Here is a 20,024-nt window from a genome sequence, read left to right as displayed (position 1 = left end):
TGCATGACGATCCCTGGCCCTGCAGGGTTCACGGTGCCCTGTGCCTCTCCCATCACACGTCGCTTAGAGAGATTCAATACAACCTTTGTGAAGACAGCCCGACACGGTTAATGCTGAATCCCTACCAAGCCAGGATAACGATCTTCAAGACCTATGCCTGACTTTCCGGTCATGAGCCCTCTGCCAGAGCTTTAAGAACTCGTCAACCTCCCAGGGCCTCGTGCCTCAAGGTCTCCTTGTTACCCTGATTTTACAATTCGTCCCCCGGATCTAACATGGCTAATCTTAGATTGGGCATAGCTCTTGGCGTGCTCACTTTGACCTTGTTGGTGTTCATGCAACTGCTCGCTGCGCTGCACACCAGCTTCGAGATCCCTGCGTCCAGCTTCAGTAGGAGCTTCAACCAGTGGAAAAGTCGAACGAATGCAGCAAAGACCACGAGCAATGACCTCTTCCTGGTGGGGGCTGGCAAGGCGGATGTAACTGGGTATGTTCTTCACATTCCCTAATCAAAATGGTCGGTCACGATTAACATGCGTTTGTAGGCCTGTGGTTGAGGTTGACTTTAACGGATACGCGACTCTTGACCAGCTGGGAACAGGCTTGCGACAGAGACTCTACGCTCGGTCATTCATCTTTGCAAATCCTAACAAGCCTGATGACTCTTTCATCTATGTTGTTCTCGACACGCTTGCCGGCGACACTGCCGTTAGACATGGGGTCCTGCAGGGACTCTCGGCGCTAGGCGGCGATTATGCCCACTATGGCGAGCACAACCTTGCGCTGACAGGAACTCACTCTCATTCCGGCCCCGGAGCCTGGATGAATTATCTCCTGCCTCAAATCCCCACTAAAGGGTTTGACAAGCAGAGCTACCAGGCTATTGTGGATGGCACGATCCTATCTATTAAACGCGCACATGAAAACTTGACGCCAGGCCGTCTCTCGTCCGGATCTATCGAGCTTGACGATGCCAATACCAACCGCAGCCCTTATTCATATGACCAGAACCCGGAGGAAGAAAAGGCTCGATACTCGGCCAATGTTGACAAGACGCTGACCCTCTTGCGATTTGATCGCGATTCAGATAACAAGACTGCAGCTGTTTTGACCTGGTTCCCCGTACACGGCACTTCCATGTATAACAATAACACCCTAGTCACTGGCGATAATAAGGGAGTTGCCGCTTACCTATTCGAGCGCAGTGTTAAAGGCGATGCAAGATTTGCCGACGATGTTGTCATTGGCTTCTCGCAGGCCAACGTCGGAGACACAAGCCCGAACATTCTGGGTGCATGGTGTGAGGATGGGTCCAACAAGATGTGTACCTATGCCGACAGTACTTGTGGGGGTACTAACGAGGCCTGCCATGGCAGGGGTCCCTTTTTCCGCGAGAAGGACAACGGAGCGAAGAGTTGTTTCGAGATCGGTAAACGCCAGTACAGCGCTGCTAAAACGCTTTATGAGCAGATGGAATCCACCCCTGTTCTTACTGGTGATGTCAGATCGTTCCATGTTTTCCAGGATATGAACGGCTACACCTTCACGTCACCGTTCAATGGGTCTATATTGAAGACATGCCCAGCAGCACTGGGCTATTCATTTGCAGCGGGGACTACAGATGGACCCGGGGCGTTCGACTTTACCCAGAATTCCACGGGCCCATCTACCAATAACCCTCTATGGCTTGTCGCACGGGCATTTATCCATCAACCCAGTAAAGCACAGCAGCAGTGCCAAGGAGCCAAAGACATCCTCCTGGATGTAGGAACCCTCACCGAGCCCTACGCCTGGGCTGCAGACATCGTTGATATTCAGGTTCTCCGAGTAGGGCAGCTATTTATTATCATATCGACTTCTGAGGCCACGACAATGTCTGGAAGACGCTGGAAGGAGGCAATCGCGAAGCAAGCGACAGAACTCGGGATATCAGATCCCCAAGTAGTGCTGGGAGCACCGTCAAACAGCTACGCTCACTATGTCGCGACTGAGGAAGAATACAGCGTCCAGCGCTACGAGGGCGCATCTACTCTCTATGGACCAAACGAGCTTGCAGCCTATATCAACCTGACCCTCACCTATCTCCCGTACCTGGGAAGCGCCTCAGATATAGCCAAACTACCCGATCTCCCCGCCGGTCCCAGCCCCCCAATCAACACGAATAATTCCCTCAGCTTCATTACAGGAGTTGTCTACGATTCAGCGCCCATCGGCAAATCCTACGGAGACGTGACTGCCAACCCTGGCGCTGGGCCCTTCAAGCCAGGCGACACGGTCAATACAACATTTGTCGGCGCCAACCCCCGCAATGACCTCCGCCAGGAATCGACCTATGCCGCGGTGGAAATGAAGAACGCTGAAACTGGTGATTGGGAAGTTGTACGCAACGACCACGACTGGAATCTGGTGTTTAATTGGAAGCGAACCCATTTCATTCTCGGATATAGTGAAGTCACGATTCAATGGAACATCGAAGATGACTACTATGGTGTGGATGATCCGAAACCCGTGCAGAGTGGCACATATCGACTGCACTACTATGGGGAATCCAAGAATGCGCTAGGGCAGATCTCGTCGTTTGAGGGGATTGGAGCGAGCTTTACAGTGGCTACCTAGAGATCCCTCGGAGCCAGGCAGAGAGCAGACCGGCGAGAAGAATACATTAGTTAATGCAATGAGTCAATGGAAGCCTTGGGGTCTGGTACATGAAGGGTAATGCAAGTTAAGACAAGCTAGGCCTCCAGCTCTCCCGAGAAGATAATCTAGAGGGGCTTCTACACTTAATTCTTCAGCTCTATCTCGAGATCTTTCTGGACACTTCTTCTCAGACATCCCTTTTAGACATCTTTTTGATCCTTTGCCAAGGTATCCCCTCTAACCGATTTTGCATACCTCCGGTCGCGACCAGTCACGGCCGCCAATTTAGAGCCAATTGTTGAATGTTCCTGGTCCGGCTGTACGCGCCCTGAATAACGAGGTGGGCCCAATGACGGGGCTAAGCGCCGAACCGGGGGTTCTTTGTCTACGCGCCTTTTTATTTGCCATTGTTTGCTATTTACAATTTGCAATATTCCATTTTCTATTTACAGTGAAACGTCGTCCCAGAAAGCGCCTGCTCTTTCATCTTGCACCTTCCACCAGGGACTAGGTACCCACCTTAACCCTGATTCTTCATGTTAAGATGCCGGCCTAGAACTTTGCCCTCGAGATGCTTTCCTTATTTTATCTCCTTGGTTTTCTTTCGCGTCTTAGATTGCCTCATTCTTTTTTCTGGTGCGAAACTAAGCCATTCTTTTCCTTTCCTTCTTTCCTTCTTTCCTTTCCTTCTCTCCTTCCAGTTCCTACTCTGCTCGCCAAGCCATACTATCATTGACTACTTCTACTACGAGATATCGACTGCCATGGGCTCCTTTGGCATACTTGCTTTGTGATCTATTGAGTCTGTAGCTTACATCTCCTATTGACCCACTGCTTTTTATTCCGTCTCGTTCCGTTCATCTTCTTGGCGGTCTTCGTCCTCTCGTTTGTTGCTGAGCCCAAGGCTTCTTAGGCCGAAGATATGCTCTTCGCTCGCTATTTCGTTCTTTTCGCTTTCGCGTGGACTTGCTCGGCTGGTCCGATCGCCCGCTCTCTTGTTTCGACTCCAGTCACTGCCTCCGCCGCTGCTTCAACCGGAATTGCTTCGTCGCCTGCTGCGGAGGAAGCAGGTGGAATCTTGACTGTCATTCCTGTCACGCCATCATGGCTGCTTTCTTCTTCAGTGTCGGTGGAGACATTTTCTACGCCTTCTACGTCTCCATCTTCGGTTGGATTTACCCAGACTGCCGATGAATCGTCCTCTATACAGGGCGATGGGCGGACAATGCCCCTTGTCGTGTACGCATCTTCTACAACGCCTACACCAGAGGATGTCACCCCTTCTTCAGCACCCGTCACTGCGAGTCCGAGCCTGTCAAAAACATCAAAAACACCGGAACTACCTTCAACTTGGACACTCTTTAATGAGAGTACTAGCGGCTCTGTGCCGACTTCTGCATCTCCAATACCTAGTTCCACCACGGCCAAAACGAGCAGTTCATCTGCCAAATTGCCAGTCTCGTCTTCAGCCAGTCCTAGCTATACAACTTCTAGCCATGAAGTCGTGTCTAGCAAGTCTGTTCAGTCCTCCCCCATGGGAGTCGTTGGGCCTCTCCGATCGAGTCGCACGACGACATATAGTACACGCGTCCAGGCATCGCAGAGTGCCACTCCGATAGGGACTCAATCAGATGCTACGAATATAACCTCTACTTCGTCCCAAGAGCCTGCGTCGACGCATGCGAGTACTTCCTCATCACCAGTGTATGAAAGTACCGCCAGCCCGTCAGCTGCAGCGGCAACAAGCCTACCTGTTGGCGCCGTCGGTCTCATCTCCGGCTTGAGCAGTAGCATAAGTCAATCTACCCCATCAGCACCCGTAACTCCGACTACGATAATGCCCACCACGACATCATCGTCTACTCTAATCACATCGCCTGCTACAACGGCAACTTCCACAGAATCTGTTTCAGATGCCGAAAAACTGCACACAGTTATAGGGTCTGTGATTGTCTGGGTACCAGGAAGTGGCGAGTCTGCGCTCACTACACAGACAATTTTGCCCACTTCTACAAAGACTTCTACTCCTGAGACCTCCACCACTTCGCAGCACACGACTTTCTCTCCTGTCGAGGCCACTACTTCTCTAAGAACAACATCTACTTCTCTCGAGGCCATCACTTCGCACGAAACAAGCACCTCCACCTCAACCTCAACTTCAATTACAACAGAAAACCCGTCCGAAACTACTCCCACTTCTACTTCCATAGTTTCAACCTCGCCCTTAGCACCTACCACAACCCACGAGCCGGAAACCGTCACTGTGCAAGACATATCGACGATAAAAGTGACGGTGACAATTTCCGGCCCAATAGTCACCATCACCCCGGCCTTGTCATCCACCAGCACCAGCGCAACACCTACAACCACCGAGGATACCGTGGAAACAATCACGATCCACAACACAGCGATTGAGAGCGTCACTGTGACCATTCCCGGCCTCACGATCACAGTCACACCGACGCCGACAACTACGATTTCGAGCTCTACTTCGACCTTACCAGGTGCATTATCCGTGATTCCAGTGACACCCAGCAATTTCATCACAATCATTGAGACCGAGACCGTGACGACGACTGCTACTATGACAATCTCGACGTCTTAGGTGTTGTGCACTCTTTCCATCATTTTTGAATGTTTGTTTGTTTTTATCTCTGTCTTTCTACAGGTGCATGTTTCCTTATCTTGTAACTACCTAATACCCGTAATTCATTTTATATGCCGTTATACGTATCTACAGTAGAGTGTATTGCAATGCTGAGATGCCGTCAAATGATGCTGTAGTCCAGATTTTCTTGGAATAGGGCCTTCATCCCAATGGAGAAGAAGTATGGTGGCCAGAACGAACGGAGTCTGAAAGTCATGACCTTGATGGCGAGATTTTCAACAGTGAGGACGATATTCTACAGTGTTTTGACTTTGGCACATTCTTGAATTCTGGAAACGGTGACGAAGATCCTATGACTCTGGCCATTGACAAATCTGTGGTACGACGCTGCATGCCCAAGATATATGGTGCAAGTAACATTGTCGTAGTTCGGCGTTCTGCTCTCCACCTATCTGTCGAGCTTTCTTTAGGCCAACCATTAGAGACGAGAGCCCTCCAAATACTGGAAGTGGCTACTAGCGTCTGAAATTCATCCTAGCATCCTAGAGGAGAACGACCGTCTCATCTAAGTAGAGGTCAGGTCTTTCGAGTAGGTAGTCGCACAGTGCTTCTTGAATTTGATGCCGTTATGGTTGGTCGTTGGCCGATCTCAACTTGTGGCTAGTTCAAATCAAACCACTTTCCAACTATACCGAAATTATGTCTAGATTTCTAATTATTCATCCCGCTACAACCACTGCTCGAAGGTGACGTGAAGCTAATATTACACGGCACATATTGACCCTTGTCAAACAGGCTAAATTACAACTCGGAGAAGAAACCCCCAACATCAGCAAATTTCAGCTGGTACTCTTTCAAGCTAGCCCACTGACTCAGCTCCTCCTGGTCACGCTCATAATCACTCAGGTAGCTCATTGCGCGCCCGTTTCCATGCGGACTCATGCCCTCGGTTCCGCTGCCCGGATCTGTGGTTGCGGAGGCATGGCCTTCGAGGCGGATCAGGGTATCGATGAAGGCGTGGAGGTAGGATTCCGCTTCGGCGGATGTAAGGACGTGGAGATTCGAGGTGTTCGGACTCGGGTTAGATACTGCCGCTGGAGGGGTGACCAATGGGTTTTCGGTTGGGATGGTTGTTGTTGTTTCGTTAAGAAGGGTGGATGCTACTTGACGGATTTTGGTTGTCTGGTTTGGTATTAGTTTGTCGTTTGGAATAAGGATTGTGGAATAGGACTTACAATGCTGCCGCCGTTGGGCTCCATGTTTACTTCGTTGACAGTACGCAGGAGGATGAAGAACTCCTTGATAACCAATTTGCGCTCCTCGGCCATCATGCGGCCAATGGAGTCTGTGTGCACGTGTGCCAGAGCCTGTGAGGAGATACTCGGGCCCGCCGTCGAGACTTGCTCAGCAGGTGCCTCTGATGACGGCTCAGGTTTGATGTGCGGTGTGGCAGGCGTCGGGATGGATAACTTCGCCGAATTACCATATTTAGTGAATGTCTCAAAGAGATTCCAGTATTTTTCAACAAGGTATGACCTTGTGCAGAGTTGGCTGGCATAAATATTGGCCTTCTGTATCTCATACTGAATTGCGCGGCGTTCCTGATGAATATGGTCATGCGGGTAGTCGAATATCGAGCCGTCCTCGTTCAGCCCGGACAGTCCAGCGGGGGAGATTTGCTTGGGGTGGAAGAGAGACAGCTCGACGGGGACATTTGAAAGCGCAGACTTTGCCTTTTGGAGGCATTCCCACAAACAAGAGCGCTGTTGCTCCCAATCAAAGATCTGGCCACTGCCAAACGCAATATCCCAAGCTAACAAGGCGTTGTTCGAGCTGTACACCCGAACATTTGCGTTGAAGGCGACAAGTTGTGATACCCGATCTGCAGGCTGAGCGCTGACATGGGTGGAAAAGAGGAACTCGTCGTCAATTTCGAGTGGGAGCGGTGGATACCGATCAGTTGGGGTCTCCGGAGGTATTTGAACCCTGATATCGGAAGAACCCATCTGATGCAGAGTTTGATATCCAACCAATGTGACATAGAATAGCCGACGGCCCAACTCCTGGGTTATCAGATCTACCGTAGTATTGTCTGTAAGATTCTGGGCCGGCTGATCATGCGTCATTGCTGATGCTGGGGACATTGGGCCCGTGGCGTTTATTCCGGGTGCAGAGGGAAGATTTGTAGGAGAACGACACATGTCATATACCTGAATCATAGTGCGACATTCCGCCAGATAGACACGGCATCGGCGCATACTGTAGATGTAGCCGGAACATAGCCCTAAGAAATAGCTCGTGGCTGCATCGTAAACTGTCGCGTTGCGGTCAAGATACCCAATGCCTCGGGCTTGGATGGCAACATCGTGGCAACGTTTTACCAATGCTATGGAGTTCGGGAACGCAGAACGTTCGGCCTCGGTGTTGAGCCGTAATTTGGGTCGCCGGGGAAAGGAGGCCACGAGAACCCCTATCATGGAAGCCAAGAGGGCTAAGAAAGTGCCGCTAGTGGTATCCTCGCGGCGTTCAAAGGCAGCGCGGAAAGTAGGTTCATGAGGAACGGGAACCAAGGGATGAATGTACATGAAGAAATCGTCCAGGAGCAGCTGCACCGTGTGCAACGAACATATGGCTTCCGCAGAAGCGGGAAACAATGTCGTTGACGAATGAATCGAAGCAGCATATGGCTGAGGTGTGCTCGGCAATGGATATTCAGGCAAGCTAGCCGGTGAATTATCCGGCTGGGCTTCGAGCTTTTGCTTTTTCAAGTTTTCAGCATGCCGATTTGGAGGTCCTCTTCTCCTGCTTGGTCTCGAAAAAGTGCACGGAATATCCAGCGTAGCGCAAGATCGACAAGGTGGACCACTGACATCACACTTCCCTTCTGATTAGCATTTGTACAGGAGATGGCAGTCGTGAGGCTAACCAACCTTCACCTTGCGAATACTACAGGCATCACATGCCTTGCGCAGTCGCGTTTTGGCATCCATTTGCAAGTATTTGAGACAGTCGAACTGACCGACCATTCAACCCTCAAAGCATATTCGCCAAGAGAGACGTATAGGCTGCTTGGCGCAAGGGTCTGATGCATCCAGTGACTGCGGGGGACCCTTGACTGACCCACACGGCAGCAGAACGGGTGGGATTAGGGTGGGATTCGAGGGGCAACTTATTGGCAGATATTCCTCAGCTCTGTTGCAACCCGGAAAGCGTGCGACCGATCCAACAAAGAATCTCGTGTCTTTTTCCTAAATCGCGGATTGCCGGAATTAACGGTTGAGTGCAGGCCTAATGTCTGGATCGAAGGCGGAGATAGTGATCCAAGTGATCCAAAAGATCCAGGGCTGGGTGACGGTCGCACTGAAAGACCGCTTGACGTGGAATCTCCGGACGAAACAGTCCAAGCACTCGAGTGCCCTGATCCTAGCTAAGAACAATTCAAGTGCGGAACGAAGCCTACGGGGAAGTTGCAGCCCGCCGAGGCAATGGTCACGTGAGCTACGTAATTCTAAGGGGAAGCGCAATTCCAAAGTCAAAATGAGCCCCGGCGCCGTGGGATTGGGTGTTGGCAGCACTCGGAGTGGGCTTGCCCCGTTTTTATGTATCGGGTGGAAAGTAGGATTCAATTTTAAGGAAGACCACCACTCGGCTGTTTCATATATTCATGACCACATAACCATGGGATCATACCGGATCGTCGCGGTAACCATGACCTAGTCGGTCGGGTCGCTGGTTTGCAAGTTGTCGCTTACGCTGGAGATCTGCAGCCCACAAGGCTGCACCTGAGGCAGTGGTCATGAGGAATAACATAGAGAAGGGGGGAATCAATTGAAGAACCATGGCGACCGTCCCGAATCTGTCATCGTCAGTACAGCCCTTGTACAAGTATATCGTGAACACTCACGTCGTATATTGCAGCTGTCGTCGAGCCACACTGTCTTTCCTCTCTTGTTTGGTGAAATCCAGTAGCTGGAAATAGCGCCAGTGGTGAAACGGACCCGCCCGGTAACCGGTCAGAATTAGGAACATCGGTGTACCCGCAACAGGAATAAAGTTCAACGGTAGCAGAATGATGAATTCGAGAATCTGCCGAAGAGAAAATGGAGCGTAGACCGCGCTCGTGGTCGGGGTGCCGAGTCGGCTGCTGGAGTCACCGGCCTCGGGATAGATTACTCGGGAGGCGGTTACAAGCTCTTCCTGGCCCTCATTTACCAAAACAGAATCGAATATATCCACCAGCGTCTCGTCCACGAAGAAGGCCTCAAACAAGGCAGCAACAATGGCGGCGCCCTCCCCGAGGACTAAGAAAGCTCCGTTGATCCACGCCCCAGCTCCCTGGAAGATAGCCAGGAAGGCCACTTGCGGCAGGTAAGTGAAGAAGAAGAGGAGGAAGTATACGAAGCTGGAGACGAGGACAATAGGGAGCAGGCGAGCCTTGAATAACGGCCAGAGGAACCGGTGGGTCGCGAAATAGTGAATTCCCTAATGTTGGTCAGTATACTGAGCGGGGAGAACCCAAGTAGACCCGCATTGATACCTTGAGAGGATACAGCCATGCTGCACGAGTAGGATCCAAAGACGCCATGCTGGAGAGGTGGCTGAAGCTGCAAAGGGACCTCGAACGAAGTCCAGGAATGTAAAAAGGCGCCCGCCGGTACCTCTTATCGATAACGATCACGTGTATATTAGTCATCATTGGCTACTTGTACCGAAATTTTCGCGCTCAGATTTTCTTTTCTTCACATAAACTGAACTCCTTCTTTATTCACTCGCGAACCCACATTTAATGGGTTCTCCGAGGGGAAAGAGAAGGATAGACTGATTTCTTGCTGGCTTACCCCTAACTCTTCTTGATACGTGGAGCGTTGGGAAATATTTTCAGCGGTACATTCCCCCTTTTCTTTCCATTTGGTTATATCACGCTCGGTGGATCTCCTCTACGATCTGCTCCAGGCTGTGTACAATTGCTGTTGGCTGTAGAGTTGGTACGGCGGCATCTTGCCAGCCTTTGTTGGCTCGGTCAACCCAGATGGCATTCATGCCAGCGTTGCGCGCTCCGACGATGTCGAATGGGTTCCCGCTTATGAGCCACATCTCGTTCATCTGCGAGGACTGCTTGCCGACTTTCTCGGCGAGGTGCTTGTAGCTTTCGACCGATGGCTTGTATCGTTTGATGTCCTCGACAGAGATCAGGTCATGGAAGATGCTCGAGTGCGTAGCCAAGCCTGCCGAGTCTTTGACCGAGCTGCGAATTGCCTTGCTATCCCCGTTTGAGAATATTACGGGATAGATGGTTTTGGTGGCTGCCACTCGGTTCAAAGCTGGCTGGACATCGACGAATGTAGCCAGGCTGTCATAGGCTTTCATCACGCTTTCTTGGTCCTCGGCACTGAGTTGCTCGCCGTGTTCCGCCAGGGCGTGGAGCAGCGAGTTCTGGGTGACATGATAAAAAGTCTCCCAGCGTCCTGATATGCTGTTAGATCTGAACAATCGGTATATGCGGTGTAGCCTACCCATGCTGTTGAGTCTCCATGTATACTCCAACTGGTATCGTCTCCATAGCGTCGAGATGGACTCTGCTTTGGATCCAACAAGCTTTTCCAGCTTCTTTACAATGGAGTCTGTAGACAATAAAGTACCGTATAGGTCAAATGCAACAACAGTTTTGTCCGCCATGATTGTTGGATGAGTTAGAAAGAGACTTGAAGCTTTGGTTGAAAGTGTATTGCGGATGATGTCAATCTGCCGTTGGCCTCGGCGACGCGGGGTAATCTCCAATTTTTTTCCAGCTTGCAACTCCAAACTACAGTGGGTGCGTTACTGGAACCATGAAACGCACGCCCCCTCAATGACATCCGATGAAAACTATACCGTCTTCAGAGAATGTCTCTCGAGTGCCATCGTCGCCCGTTCCGAGGACAAACCCAAGACGGTCAAACGACGACAGAAGCCTAAGCGCAATGGACGCAAAGACGAGACGACTAGCTCGGAAATAGCCACAAAATACACACGAGCCGATCCGGAAGAGTTGGCCGAGTTCATCGATGTAAATCCAGCCCACTCTGACTTCCGAAAAGCCTTCACCGAAAGACGCAAGACACCAAAAATAGCTAACAAGCTCTGCAAAAGTAGTTCATCGCCTCCGAAACCTTCACCTCCTTCCCCGAAGACCTCCAAACCCTCTCCTACGCCGCAATCCAACACAACACAAACCTCGCAACCCTCTACATCCCACCAGAAACAGACACCCCGCTCCCCCGCACCACCCTCGAATCCCTCTGCATTATAATCCCAGTCGACGTAACAGATTCCCTAACGGTCTATGGCATTCTCCCTGCAGCAGACGACTTTCCCGAATTTATATCCCCCGTTTTAACAGAATACGTAACTAGCGTGACGAGCGGGCCGCCAGCATGGTCAAATACACGTACTGATGCATGCGAGATATGCGAGCGGGATTGGATCCCACTATCATATCACCATCTCATACCGCGCGGTGTGCATGCGAAGGTGATCAAGAAGGGATGGCACGATGAATGGATGTTGAACAGCGTTGCGTGGCTTTGTCGGGCATGTCATAGTTTCGTGCATCGGATGGCGAGTAACGAGGAGCTTGCTAGGGAGTGGTTCACTATTGATCGGATATGCGAGAGGGAGGATGTGCAGGATTGGGCGAAGTGGGTTGGGAGGGTGAGATGGAAGGCGAAGTAGATCCGATTTATATGTGGCTATAGAATATCCATGGTCATTCTGCCGGGCCGAGAATATAGTACAGATCGTTCTGTGAAGGCGGCTGTGACAAAAGTGTTCGTTATAGAAACGAGAACTTAGGATAAGGTCCAAAAAGAAGACAGGAAGGAGAGTGAGATTTCGGGAAAACAGCGAGGAAGAACTTGAGATTCTAGTGCATGAGCCTACTTAGGTTATCTTCTGGGCCAGGCTGGACAATGAAATGGTGTTTAGGAATTGATTCTCTATTGTACATTGAACATTGATATTGCAAATAATTACATCCAGTGTATGCTCGCATCATCCCCAATTTTGCATGAAACGAGATTTGAACGCCACGACCCTGATGCAGACTATGTCAAATGATGGAAGATTGTATGGTACAAACTAGGAGAGAAAGGGGATCGAGAGCGCCGAAATCAATTCTAAAAATACAGCGGTTTGGATGCCGCAGGGTGAGCTTTGGTGGCTCACAGGAAGCGTTTCTCGGAGATCTCTTCGTAGCACTGGATGTGGTCGCCGACTGCGAATTCGGTCCAGCCTTCGAAGGCGATACCGCACTCGGTGTCTTTGCGCATTTCGGTCACGTCCTTCTTGACGTTCTTGAGGGAAGACATTGTGCCTAGAAGCGTGTTAGTATGGGCCAAATATGGATTGTGTCTTGTGAGCGGGTTTCTTACCATCGTAGATTGTCTCATTGCCGCGGATCACTCTGACCTTGCGAGTCTTGTTCATCATACCATTGCGAACACGACAGCCGGCAATAGCAGTCTTTTCACGTCCCTTGACGGTGATTTCAAACACTTGCTGCACCTCGGCTTCACCGGTAACACGCTGAGTGATTGTAGGTGGGAGCTGCTCGCTGAGAACAGCTTTGACCTCATCGATGAGCTTGTAGATGATGTTGTGGTCCATGATCTTCACTCCCTCCGACTCGGCGATGCGTGACATGTTGGGATCAATGGGCATGTTGAACGAGATGACGAGACCGTTAGCACTAGCCGCATGTTCAATGTCGAACTCGCTGATGGGGCCGACACTCGAACGAAGAACATTCGCATACACTTCATTGGTACCGATGGCGGCGATCGAGTTCAGCACAGCCTCAGCAGAACCGTCGACATCGGCCTTGATGATAAAGTTGACAGGCTTCGGACCGGTCGGTTCTGAGACGTCAGCCTCTTCATCCGTCTTCTCGAGTCTGCGTTTCTCGAGACGTGCTTCGTTGATGGCGGCCATGTCCTCGCCCATCTTCACGGTTTCAGAGCGCTCCAAACGGTAGTCCACGGCTTCTTTGGCCCTTTGTTCGGTGGGCGCCTGCAGAATTTCAGTACCTGCAGCTGGTTGATCCCTCCAGCCATCGATCTCGACTGGCATGCCTGGTGTAGCTTCGCTGATGGCCACGCCAGCCTCGTTGCGCAGAGTACGCACACGAGCCCAGGTAGTTCCAGCAACAATAATATCACCTGGCCGCAAGGTACCGCGGCGGATAAGGGCTGATGCAACTCGACCGTAGCTCTTGGTTGAGGCCTCGAGGACCCATCCCTCGGCATTGCACTCGGTGTCAGCGCGATGGTCAAGCATCTCCGAAAGCGCTCCAATGGCCTCTTCGAGCTCAATCATTCCTGCTCCGGTCTTGCCGCTCACGCCAATTGCCTGAACATCACCGCCGTAGTCTTCCACATGAACACCGTGAACAGAGAGGTCCTGCTTGACCTTGTCCGGGTTGCAACCCTCCTTGTCGATCTTGCTCATGGCAACAATGACAGGGACATTGGCTTGTGTGGCATGCTTGATAGCTTCAATAGTCTGTGGCTTGACACTGTCGTCAGCTGCCACTACAAGGACCACAATATCGGTGACATCGGCTCCACGACGGCGCATTTCCAAGAAAGCGGAGTGACCAGGAGTATCCAAGAAAGTAATCATCTTGCCAGAAGGCATTGGCACGGAGAAGGCACCAATATGTTGAGTAATACCACCGTGCTCGCCGGCTGCTACAGATGACTTGCGCAGCCAATCCAAAATGGTGGTTTTGCCATGATCAACGTGACCCATGATGGTAACAACTGGCGGACGAGTGGGCAAATCGGATGCATCCTCTGGCGGCGGTGCCGCCGTCAGGTCTGCTGTTCCATCGTCAAAGATAGCCTCGTAGTTGAATTCGGCTGCCACCAGACCGGCGGTCTCCGCATCCAGCACATGGTCATAATGAACATCCTCGAAGCCCATGTCTTCCATGCGCGAGACGAAGTTCGCTGGCCGAACACCGATCACGTCGGCCAGGTTGCTGACGCTGATAAACTCAGGGAGATAGAGCGGTGCAGGAGGTGCCGCTTCTACCTTCCTAGAACCCTTATCCTTCTTCTTGCGCTTCCGATCGTCACGACGGCGGTTGCGGTCTTCGACATCGAAGTCAGCGTCCTGCGAATCAGATTGACGTCCCTTGCGATCGTCACGACGCTTCGACTTCTTCTGGATTCCGGCTTGTGGCTCAGTCTCCATGGATCCCATCTTCTCTAGGGCAGACATATCCCAGGTCCATTGATCCTTTAGATCCTCCTGCTTCTCAGTCTTCTTTTCTTTCTCTGCCTTTTGTGCCTTCTTCTTTTCCTTCTCCTTTGCTTCCACATCCTCGCCTCCTCGGTCATCCTGTCGGGCACCACCGCGGCTCTCCTGCTCATGGTCGACCAGTATCGATCGACCCAAATCTTGGTATTTATTCGCTCCCCGCTTCTCATTCATGGCCGGGCGCCATGGTAAACCATCAGGCTTTTGATGACCACAGGCCGGGCACTCTGTCTTCCACGAAAACACATTATTCTTGCACCCAGGGCAGCTCCAATCATGCTTGAACTGTTTGTCCTTTTGGGCCTTGGCCTTCGGGGGACCCTTCAGTGCAGCCGTAAATGCCGGTTTGGGCGCATTACAGGATGGACACGCATCAAACTTCTTGAAAACGCGCGTGGCGCACACGGGACATCTCCAATTTCTTTTGCCTTGGGATTTGTCCTGATCCGATTTCTCATCTGTCGTAATCGTGCGCTGCCTTGGCCGAAGACCAACGTGACCGTGCTCATTGCGAGATCCACCGATGTATTGGTCTGTTCCTGGGACTCGTTGTCTCGATTCAGGTCGTTTCGTAGGTTCTGGCGTAGGAGGCGGTTTATTCCTTTCGACGATGGAATCACGCAGTGCTTGCTCCGCAGCACTTAGACCGGTAGGCTTGGGTGCCTGTTTGCTCGCCCATCGGTTCCCAAAGCCTCCGAACTTGGGGGTCATAGGCTTGGGAGCGGCGCCCTCACCATTGTCGTTTCCAGACTCATTGAGCCGGATCGCGGATGATTGAAAGGTCCGAGTACATGTTCGGTTCGACGAGGATGGAGTCGTTGATAAATCAACTCGGCGCGAGAGCTAGAAAGAGTCAGCGCGTAATGCGGAAGAGAGGTTGCTCGACACGTACCCTTAATACAGCTCGCCGATGCATTCTGCAGTAGACCTCAAGCTCCACTGTTGATTGTCAGCGACTTTTCGCGACAGCCGTCTTGCGCTTACGTAATGTTTCCCGAGGGCAAGCGTTTCCCGTCGGCGCAACGTGCGAATCAGAGCTCGAATGGCGCCATCTGCGATAAGGTTGACCCTGGTATAAAGTCTGGAGTCTGGAGAAGCCTCGTCTTGTCATCTACTCTAGTCCAATTGCAGTCATGGAGCCTCAACCCTGGGAAGATCTGGAGAAGCCCACCGATCCCTTGCGCACCGTCAAGGATTTGGCTGCGGGCGCTGCGGGTGGTATCGCTCAGGTTCTTCTGGGTATGTGCGCTGTGCGGGACATGGCCATTGCTTTGTTCCCAGCGTCCTATATGTTCCAATTCATGTAACAAATGGCTAATGCTCGTCTAGGTCAACCTTTTGGTTTGTGAAAATCATTGTACATATCCAATGACGCACCTCTAACTAAACCCCGCAGATATCGTCAAGGTCCGCTTGCAGACCACCAGCCAGTACAAGAGTGCCCTAGATGGCGCTACTCAGATCTTCAAGAAGGAGGGTCCTCTTGCTTTCTACAAGGGAACTCTGACTCCTTTGATTGGTATCGGTGCCTGCGTAAGTCTCAATGCGACCAATTCTATGCCAATGCCCCTCTAATACCCGCGGCAGGTGAGTGTTCAGTTCGGCGCATTCCACGAGGCGCGTCGTCGCCTCGAGGAGCTGAACAAGAAGAAGTATGCCGATTCGGCCCTCTCTTACACACAGTATTTCATGGCTGGTTCGTTCGCCGGTGTCACCAACTCGGTGCTGTCGAACCCGATCGAGCACGTGCGTATCCGTCTGCAGGCGCAGCCGCACGGCGCCGGCCGCCTCTACTCTGGCCCCATTGACTGCGTTAAGAAGCTGTCCGCCCATCAGGGCTTCTTGAATGGTGTCTTCCGAGGCCAGGCTGTTACCATTCTGCGTGAGGCTACCGCTTACGGATCGTGGTTCATGGCCTTTGAGTACATGATGAACCAGGATGCTAAGCGCAACAATATCAAGCGTGACGATATCTCCGCTCTCAAGGTCGCTACATATGGTGGTCTGGCCGGTGAGGCCCTTTGGATTACTAGCTACCCGTTCGATGTTGTCAAGAGTAAGATGCAGACTGATGGCTTCGGCGAGAACATGAAGTACAACAGTATGCGTGACTGCTTCAAGAAGGTCTACGCCGCGGAGGGCTTTGGTGGCTTCTGGAAGGGTATTGGTCCTACCTTGCTCAGAGCTATGCCTGTCTCTGCCGGTACTTTCGTCGTGTATGTGTCCACTGCCCATTTATATTTATGGATGGTTGCTAATCCCTCGCAGTGTCGAGCTTGCCATGAAAGCCTTGGGATAGACTTCTTGTTCGCGATATATGTGACGAGCTTTCTTTCTTTAGGACTTTATGATATCCAGCACCCGGGCCAGTGACACGGTTGGGAATTGCACAAAATTTGTAACAGGATTCTAGAAGTTATACATACATGTCTGTACCTACGACAGGATAGATTTTTTCCAATTCATGATATTCAACATTTATCATCGTTATAGTGATATATTTCACATTGCCAGGGAAAAGTCGCCAAAGAAGTCCTGCCATGCAGTGGGGAAGTAGAATAGATTCAGACCGGGAAAATCCCACTCTGAAACGAATTGCTCCGGCACGAACCATTGTAAATCGGCCTGCGCATCGAATAATTCCCAGAATGGCGATGTGGCTGTCGATCCGCCAGTGCTGGGCTGCTGGGACTCTTGTAACGCACGACCGTACTTCTCGATACTGACCTTCAGGATCTGGAGATAAATATTACCGGCTCTAGACTGGTTTGTATTCGAACCAGCCTTGCTCAGTTCATCTACAAGCCGATTCCCATGCTCTAGGAGCTCTTGATGTTCTTTATCCCGCTCAGGTAGAAGCCTTGAGAGCTTCAGAAGCAGCAGGAACGAAAAGGCGCATTTGGCCCATACAAAGTCCATTGCGTATTTCAGCTTGGCCAGGTAGAAATCAGGCTCAACGGTAATTATACGGAGATGTCGGCGTGCACTGGCTTTAGCAGCAAGCAGAATGTTCCGCTCGGTGGATGACATGGCGCTAAAATGAGATGGTCATTAGCTCCAAACATAAGGGCAGACTCTAGAGTACGTACGCAACGTTCTCAACGCCCATTGTTCGGAGGGCTTTACAGTTGAGCATCATTTCTGCCCAGCATTTTTGAACCCGTAGCGCAACGAGTAAATACGGTTTCTCTTTTTGTGCCGAGATGGATCCCTCTGTTATGTATAAGCAATGAAATCAAGCACATCGTAGCTGGAGAATTACCAATTATGCGTAGCCAGTCACTAGAAATATTTCAGTATGCGCCGTCAGCGCTTGGGATGGAACACCTACTCGAACCAGAGATCAAGATCAATCTTCATCTCGTGGACAAAGTCGGTTATCGCAAGTCTGTCCAAATTTGTTCCCACAACCAACGTATCATTGATTGTTGCTGAGAATGTGTTAGGTCGACATTCTCGGCGCCAAGAAAAAAGATTATTCTTACCCCTAAGGATGTTAAGCTGTTCGTAAAATCTTCAGCATCTCATGTAAACGATCTCTATCAGGAACTCACGTATTACATACCTCAACCTGAGAAAAGAGACGCAGATCCAAAATTGTCGATGACGGATGGCTCAACAAGATCCGACACCTTCGAGAATTACCTATCAACCGTATACCAGGTGGTTTCCCTCCATCGACACGGAATCTGCGGTTTCACATCAGGTCAGTGCCATGACACCAAAACGAGACTTTGGAAAATCATTACATATGCTCCAAAACCAAAAGTCCAAACCAAGTTCTCGACTTTCTCATCAAGACACGTTCTCTTTCAAAAACATGATCGGGACCGCTGTATATGTCCCCATCATTTTTCATCGCTAGTCGCTCGGTGACCTCTTCAAAAGCTTCATGCAAACCGAGGTCGAGAGCCATTCGAGTAGCAAATGATAGAATGAGCAGACGGTCAGCTGAGTAGCAAGCAACAACGAGCATTGCTTGAACTGATTCAAGACAATTTAATGCTTTATTCTGGATTATGACGTTGATCCATTTTTTTAGCTCTGCGTGGAGCATGTCAGACATTGGACCGCCAGTTCCTGGTGCAAGTAGTGAGAATGTGTGACCTGACGGCAAAGAGAGATATCGATTGACAGTGGAAGCGGGATATACTTACTTGTTTCAACCATGCAGCCAATAGTACAGATGGCATTAAGCAAAATACTGCTCCGAGATCGTATCGAGTCAAATGTGTCGTGTTCAGGGTCGAATATCGGGATATATCTATCCTGCATGTTATAGAAATGTTAGTATAATGCCGAGTCAGGATGATTGAGATAGACCTTACGCAGCCTTGAAAGAACCTGGAATCAGCTTCAATTAGCTATGGTGTGCGTTTGACCAAGGGTGTAGCAATAACTTACGTATTGAAGCAGGAATACGCGCATTCTGGGGTTATCAGCCCTTTATCAATGAAGTCCGCAACGGTCTCCCCTCGAATCTCAAAACAAGAGCGTTTTCGTTTGAGAGATCGCGAATTATCGGCATGAGATGGCTCGTACGCTGACTGCCCCGAAACGCCATTCGGAGATAGCTCCGGCAAGGATCTTTGGTACTCCTGTCCATTCACATACCCGTTGGACTCCACAATAGTAAGAGTAACAGCATTCTCCTGTGGAGGAGCGTGGTGGGAATATGATGAAGTGCAGGCACTCCCGCGACGAGCTTGCTGTTGATACTCCCAGTGCTGTTGCGGGGGCGTAGTCTGCCGGGAATCAATTGCTGAGTGTGCACGGCTTTGTTCTAGTAGCTGTCGTATCTCATCTAATTGTACTCTGAGATGTTGAACCTCAGACTCGACGCCTTCGATTCTCCTAAGACCTTGTTAGTGTTGTATGATGACCGTGAGATGTATTTCATTCTCGTACTCTGCCACTGGATCTTTAGGAATCTCGAAGAAGACGCATTGTTTCTCAAGCTTCTGGCATCTGTATATCAAGTTTTGAATCAGTACCTTGCCAATGCATACTCGTGTATGTCTTACCTTCCACACGGTCTCTCCTCATCGCATCTAACCTGCAACCACCTCAGCCCCCGCCCCACGCACTAACCAGCAATTCAACAACTCACCTTTGAGAGCCGACATGCACTGCAAGCTTTCTATAACAGGGAAAGCGCCGATGTTAGCCAGAAATCCATCGGAAACTAACCAGAACCCCGAGTGCCGCTCAAACGTACCGGGATGCGCTTTTTCCCGAGTGGCGCGGGTATAACATGCAAGGATTCGTCGGCGTCCATGACTTCCTCCGAAAATGCCTTGATCGGCCTTTGCAATGCGCGTCGAGAGAATCCGATAAACCCCAGATGTTTGAAAGAAGGAAAATGCGGGGTCGGGGTTCGGCTATTCCTCCGAGCCGGGTATTGGTAACCCCGGATCTCAACTACCGTATTGTTAACGCGGATTGGAAGAGACCGAATGGGCCCACTTGAGAGGACTCA

At 50.8% G+C, this 20,024-nt stretch overlaps 9 protein-coding genes across 9 annotated transcripts; 4 read left to right on the top strand and 5 right to left on the bottom strand.

The window, feature by feature from the left end:
- Positions 1–275: 275 nt before the first annotated feature.
- N7443_002736 (neutral/alkaline ceramidase) lies at positions 276–2,616 on the top strand (the record flags this gene model as incomplete). Its single annotated transcript, XM_056882792.1, has 2 exons — positions 276–487; positions 546–2,616. The coding sequence occupies 2 exons, from the start codon at positions 276–278 to the stop codon at positions 2,614–2,616; spliced, it is 2,283 nt and encodes a 760-aa protein (XP_056744633.1).
- Positions 2,617–3,559: 943 nt separating this feature from the next.
- N7443_002735 (uncharacterized protein) lies at positions 3,560–5,242 on the top strand (the record flags this gene model as incomplete). The annotated part of the gene is made up of 1 exon (XM_056882791.1): positions 3,560–5,242. The coding sequence occupies one exon, from the start codon at positions 3,560–3,562 to the stop codon at positions 5,240–5,242; it is 1,683 nt and encodes a 560-aa protein (XP_056744632.1).
- An 804-nt stretch (positions 5,243–6,046) lies between these two features.
- On the bottom strand, positions 6,047–8,235 carry N7443_002734 (uncharacterized protein; the record flags this gene model as incomplete). Its single annotated transcript, XM_056882790.1, has 3 exons — positions 6,047–6,427; positions 6,481–8,129; positions 8,172–8,235. 3 exons carry the CDS (start codon positions 8,233–8,235, stop codon positions 6,047–6,049), a joined length of 2,094 nt encoding a protein of 697 aa, XP_056744631.1.
- A 694-nt stretch (positions 8,236–8,929) lies between these two features.
- Positions 8,930–9,830, bottom strand: N7443_002733 (EI24 domain-containing protein; the record flags this gene model as incomplete). The annotated part of the gene is made up of 3 exons (XM_056882789.1): positions 8,930–9,101; positions 9,150–9,727; positions 9,783–9,830. 3 exons carry the CDS (start codon positions 9,828–9,830, stop codon positions 8,930–8,932), a joined length of 798 nt encoding a protein of 265 aa, XP_056744630.1.
- A 332-nt stretch (positions 9,831–10,162) lies between these two features.
- N7443_002732 (haloacid dehalogenase, type II) lies at positions 10,163–10,921 on the bottom strand (the record flags this gene model as incomplete). The annotated part of the gene is made up of 2 exons (XM_056882788.1): positions 10,163–10,710; positions 10,759–10,921. 2 exons carry the CDS (start codon positions 10,919–10,921, stop codon positions 10,163–10,165), a joined length of 711 nt encoding a protein of 236 aa, XP_056744629.1.
- Positions 10,922–11,093: 172 nt separating this feature from the next.
- Positions 11,094–11,956, top strand: N7443_002731 (HNH endonuclease; the record flags this gene model as incomplete). Its single annotated transcript, XM_056882787.1, has 2 exons — positions 11,094–11,291; positions 11,378–11,956. The coding sequence occupies 2 exons, from the start codon at positions 11,094–11,096 to the stop codon at positions 11,954–11,956; spliced, it is 777 nt and encodes a 258-aa protein (XP_056744628.1).
- A 488-nt stretch (positions 11,957–12,444) lies between these two features.
- On the bottom strand, positions 12,445–15,461 carry N7443_002730 (translation initiation factor 2; the record flags this gene model as incomplete). The annotated part of the gene is made up of 3 exons (XM_056882786.1): positions 12,445–12,596; positions 12,655–15,388; positions 15,438–15,461. The coding sequence occupies 3 exons, from the start codon at positions 15,459–15,461 to the stop codon at positions 12,445–12,447; spliced, it is 2,910 nt and encodes a 969-aa protein (XP_056744627.1).
- Positions 15,462–15,678: 217 nt separating this feature from the next.
- Positions 15,679–16,844, top strand: N7443_002729 (uncharacterized protein; the record flags this gene model as incomplete). The annotated part of the gene is made up of 4 exons (XM_056882785.1): positions 15,679–15,784; positions 15,942–16,078; positions 16,133–16,761; positions 16,814–16,844. The coding sequence occupies 4 exons, from the start codon at positions 15,679–15,681 to the stop codon at positions 16,842–16,844; spliced, it is 903 nt and encodes a 300-aa protein (XP_056744626.1).
- Positions 16,845–17,047: 203 nt separating this feature from the next.
- N7443_002728 (uncharacterized protein) lies at positions 17,048–19,823 on the bottom strand (the record flags this gene model as incomplete). The annotated part of the gene is made up of 12 exons (XM_056882784.1): positions 17,048–17,579; positions 17,635–17,758; positions 17,808–17,827; positions 17,877–18,046; positions 18,111–18,234; positions 18,295–18,652; positions 18,703–18,814; positions 18,874–18,889; positions 18,950–19,399; positions 19,454–19,553; positions 19,656–19,685; positions 19,736–19,823. The coding sequence occupies 12 exons, from the start codon at positions 19,821–19,823 to the stop codon at positions 17,048–17,050; spliced, it is 2,124 nt and encodes a 707-aa protein (XP_056744625.1).
- Between the last annotated feature and the right edge of the window lie 201 nt (positions 19,824–20,024).

This window comes from Penicillium atrosanguineum, assembly GCF_028827265.1.
Source record: "Penicillium atrosanguineum strain IBT 20685 chromosome Unknown utg000002l_segment0_segment0, whole genome shotgun sequence".
NCBI lineage: Eukaryota > Fungi > Ascomycota > Eurotiomycetes > Eurotiales > Aspergillaceae > Penicillium > Penicillium atrosanguineum.
This window is presented reverse-complemented; position numbering and strand designations above follow the sequence as displayed.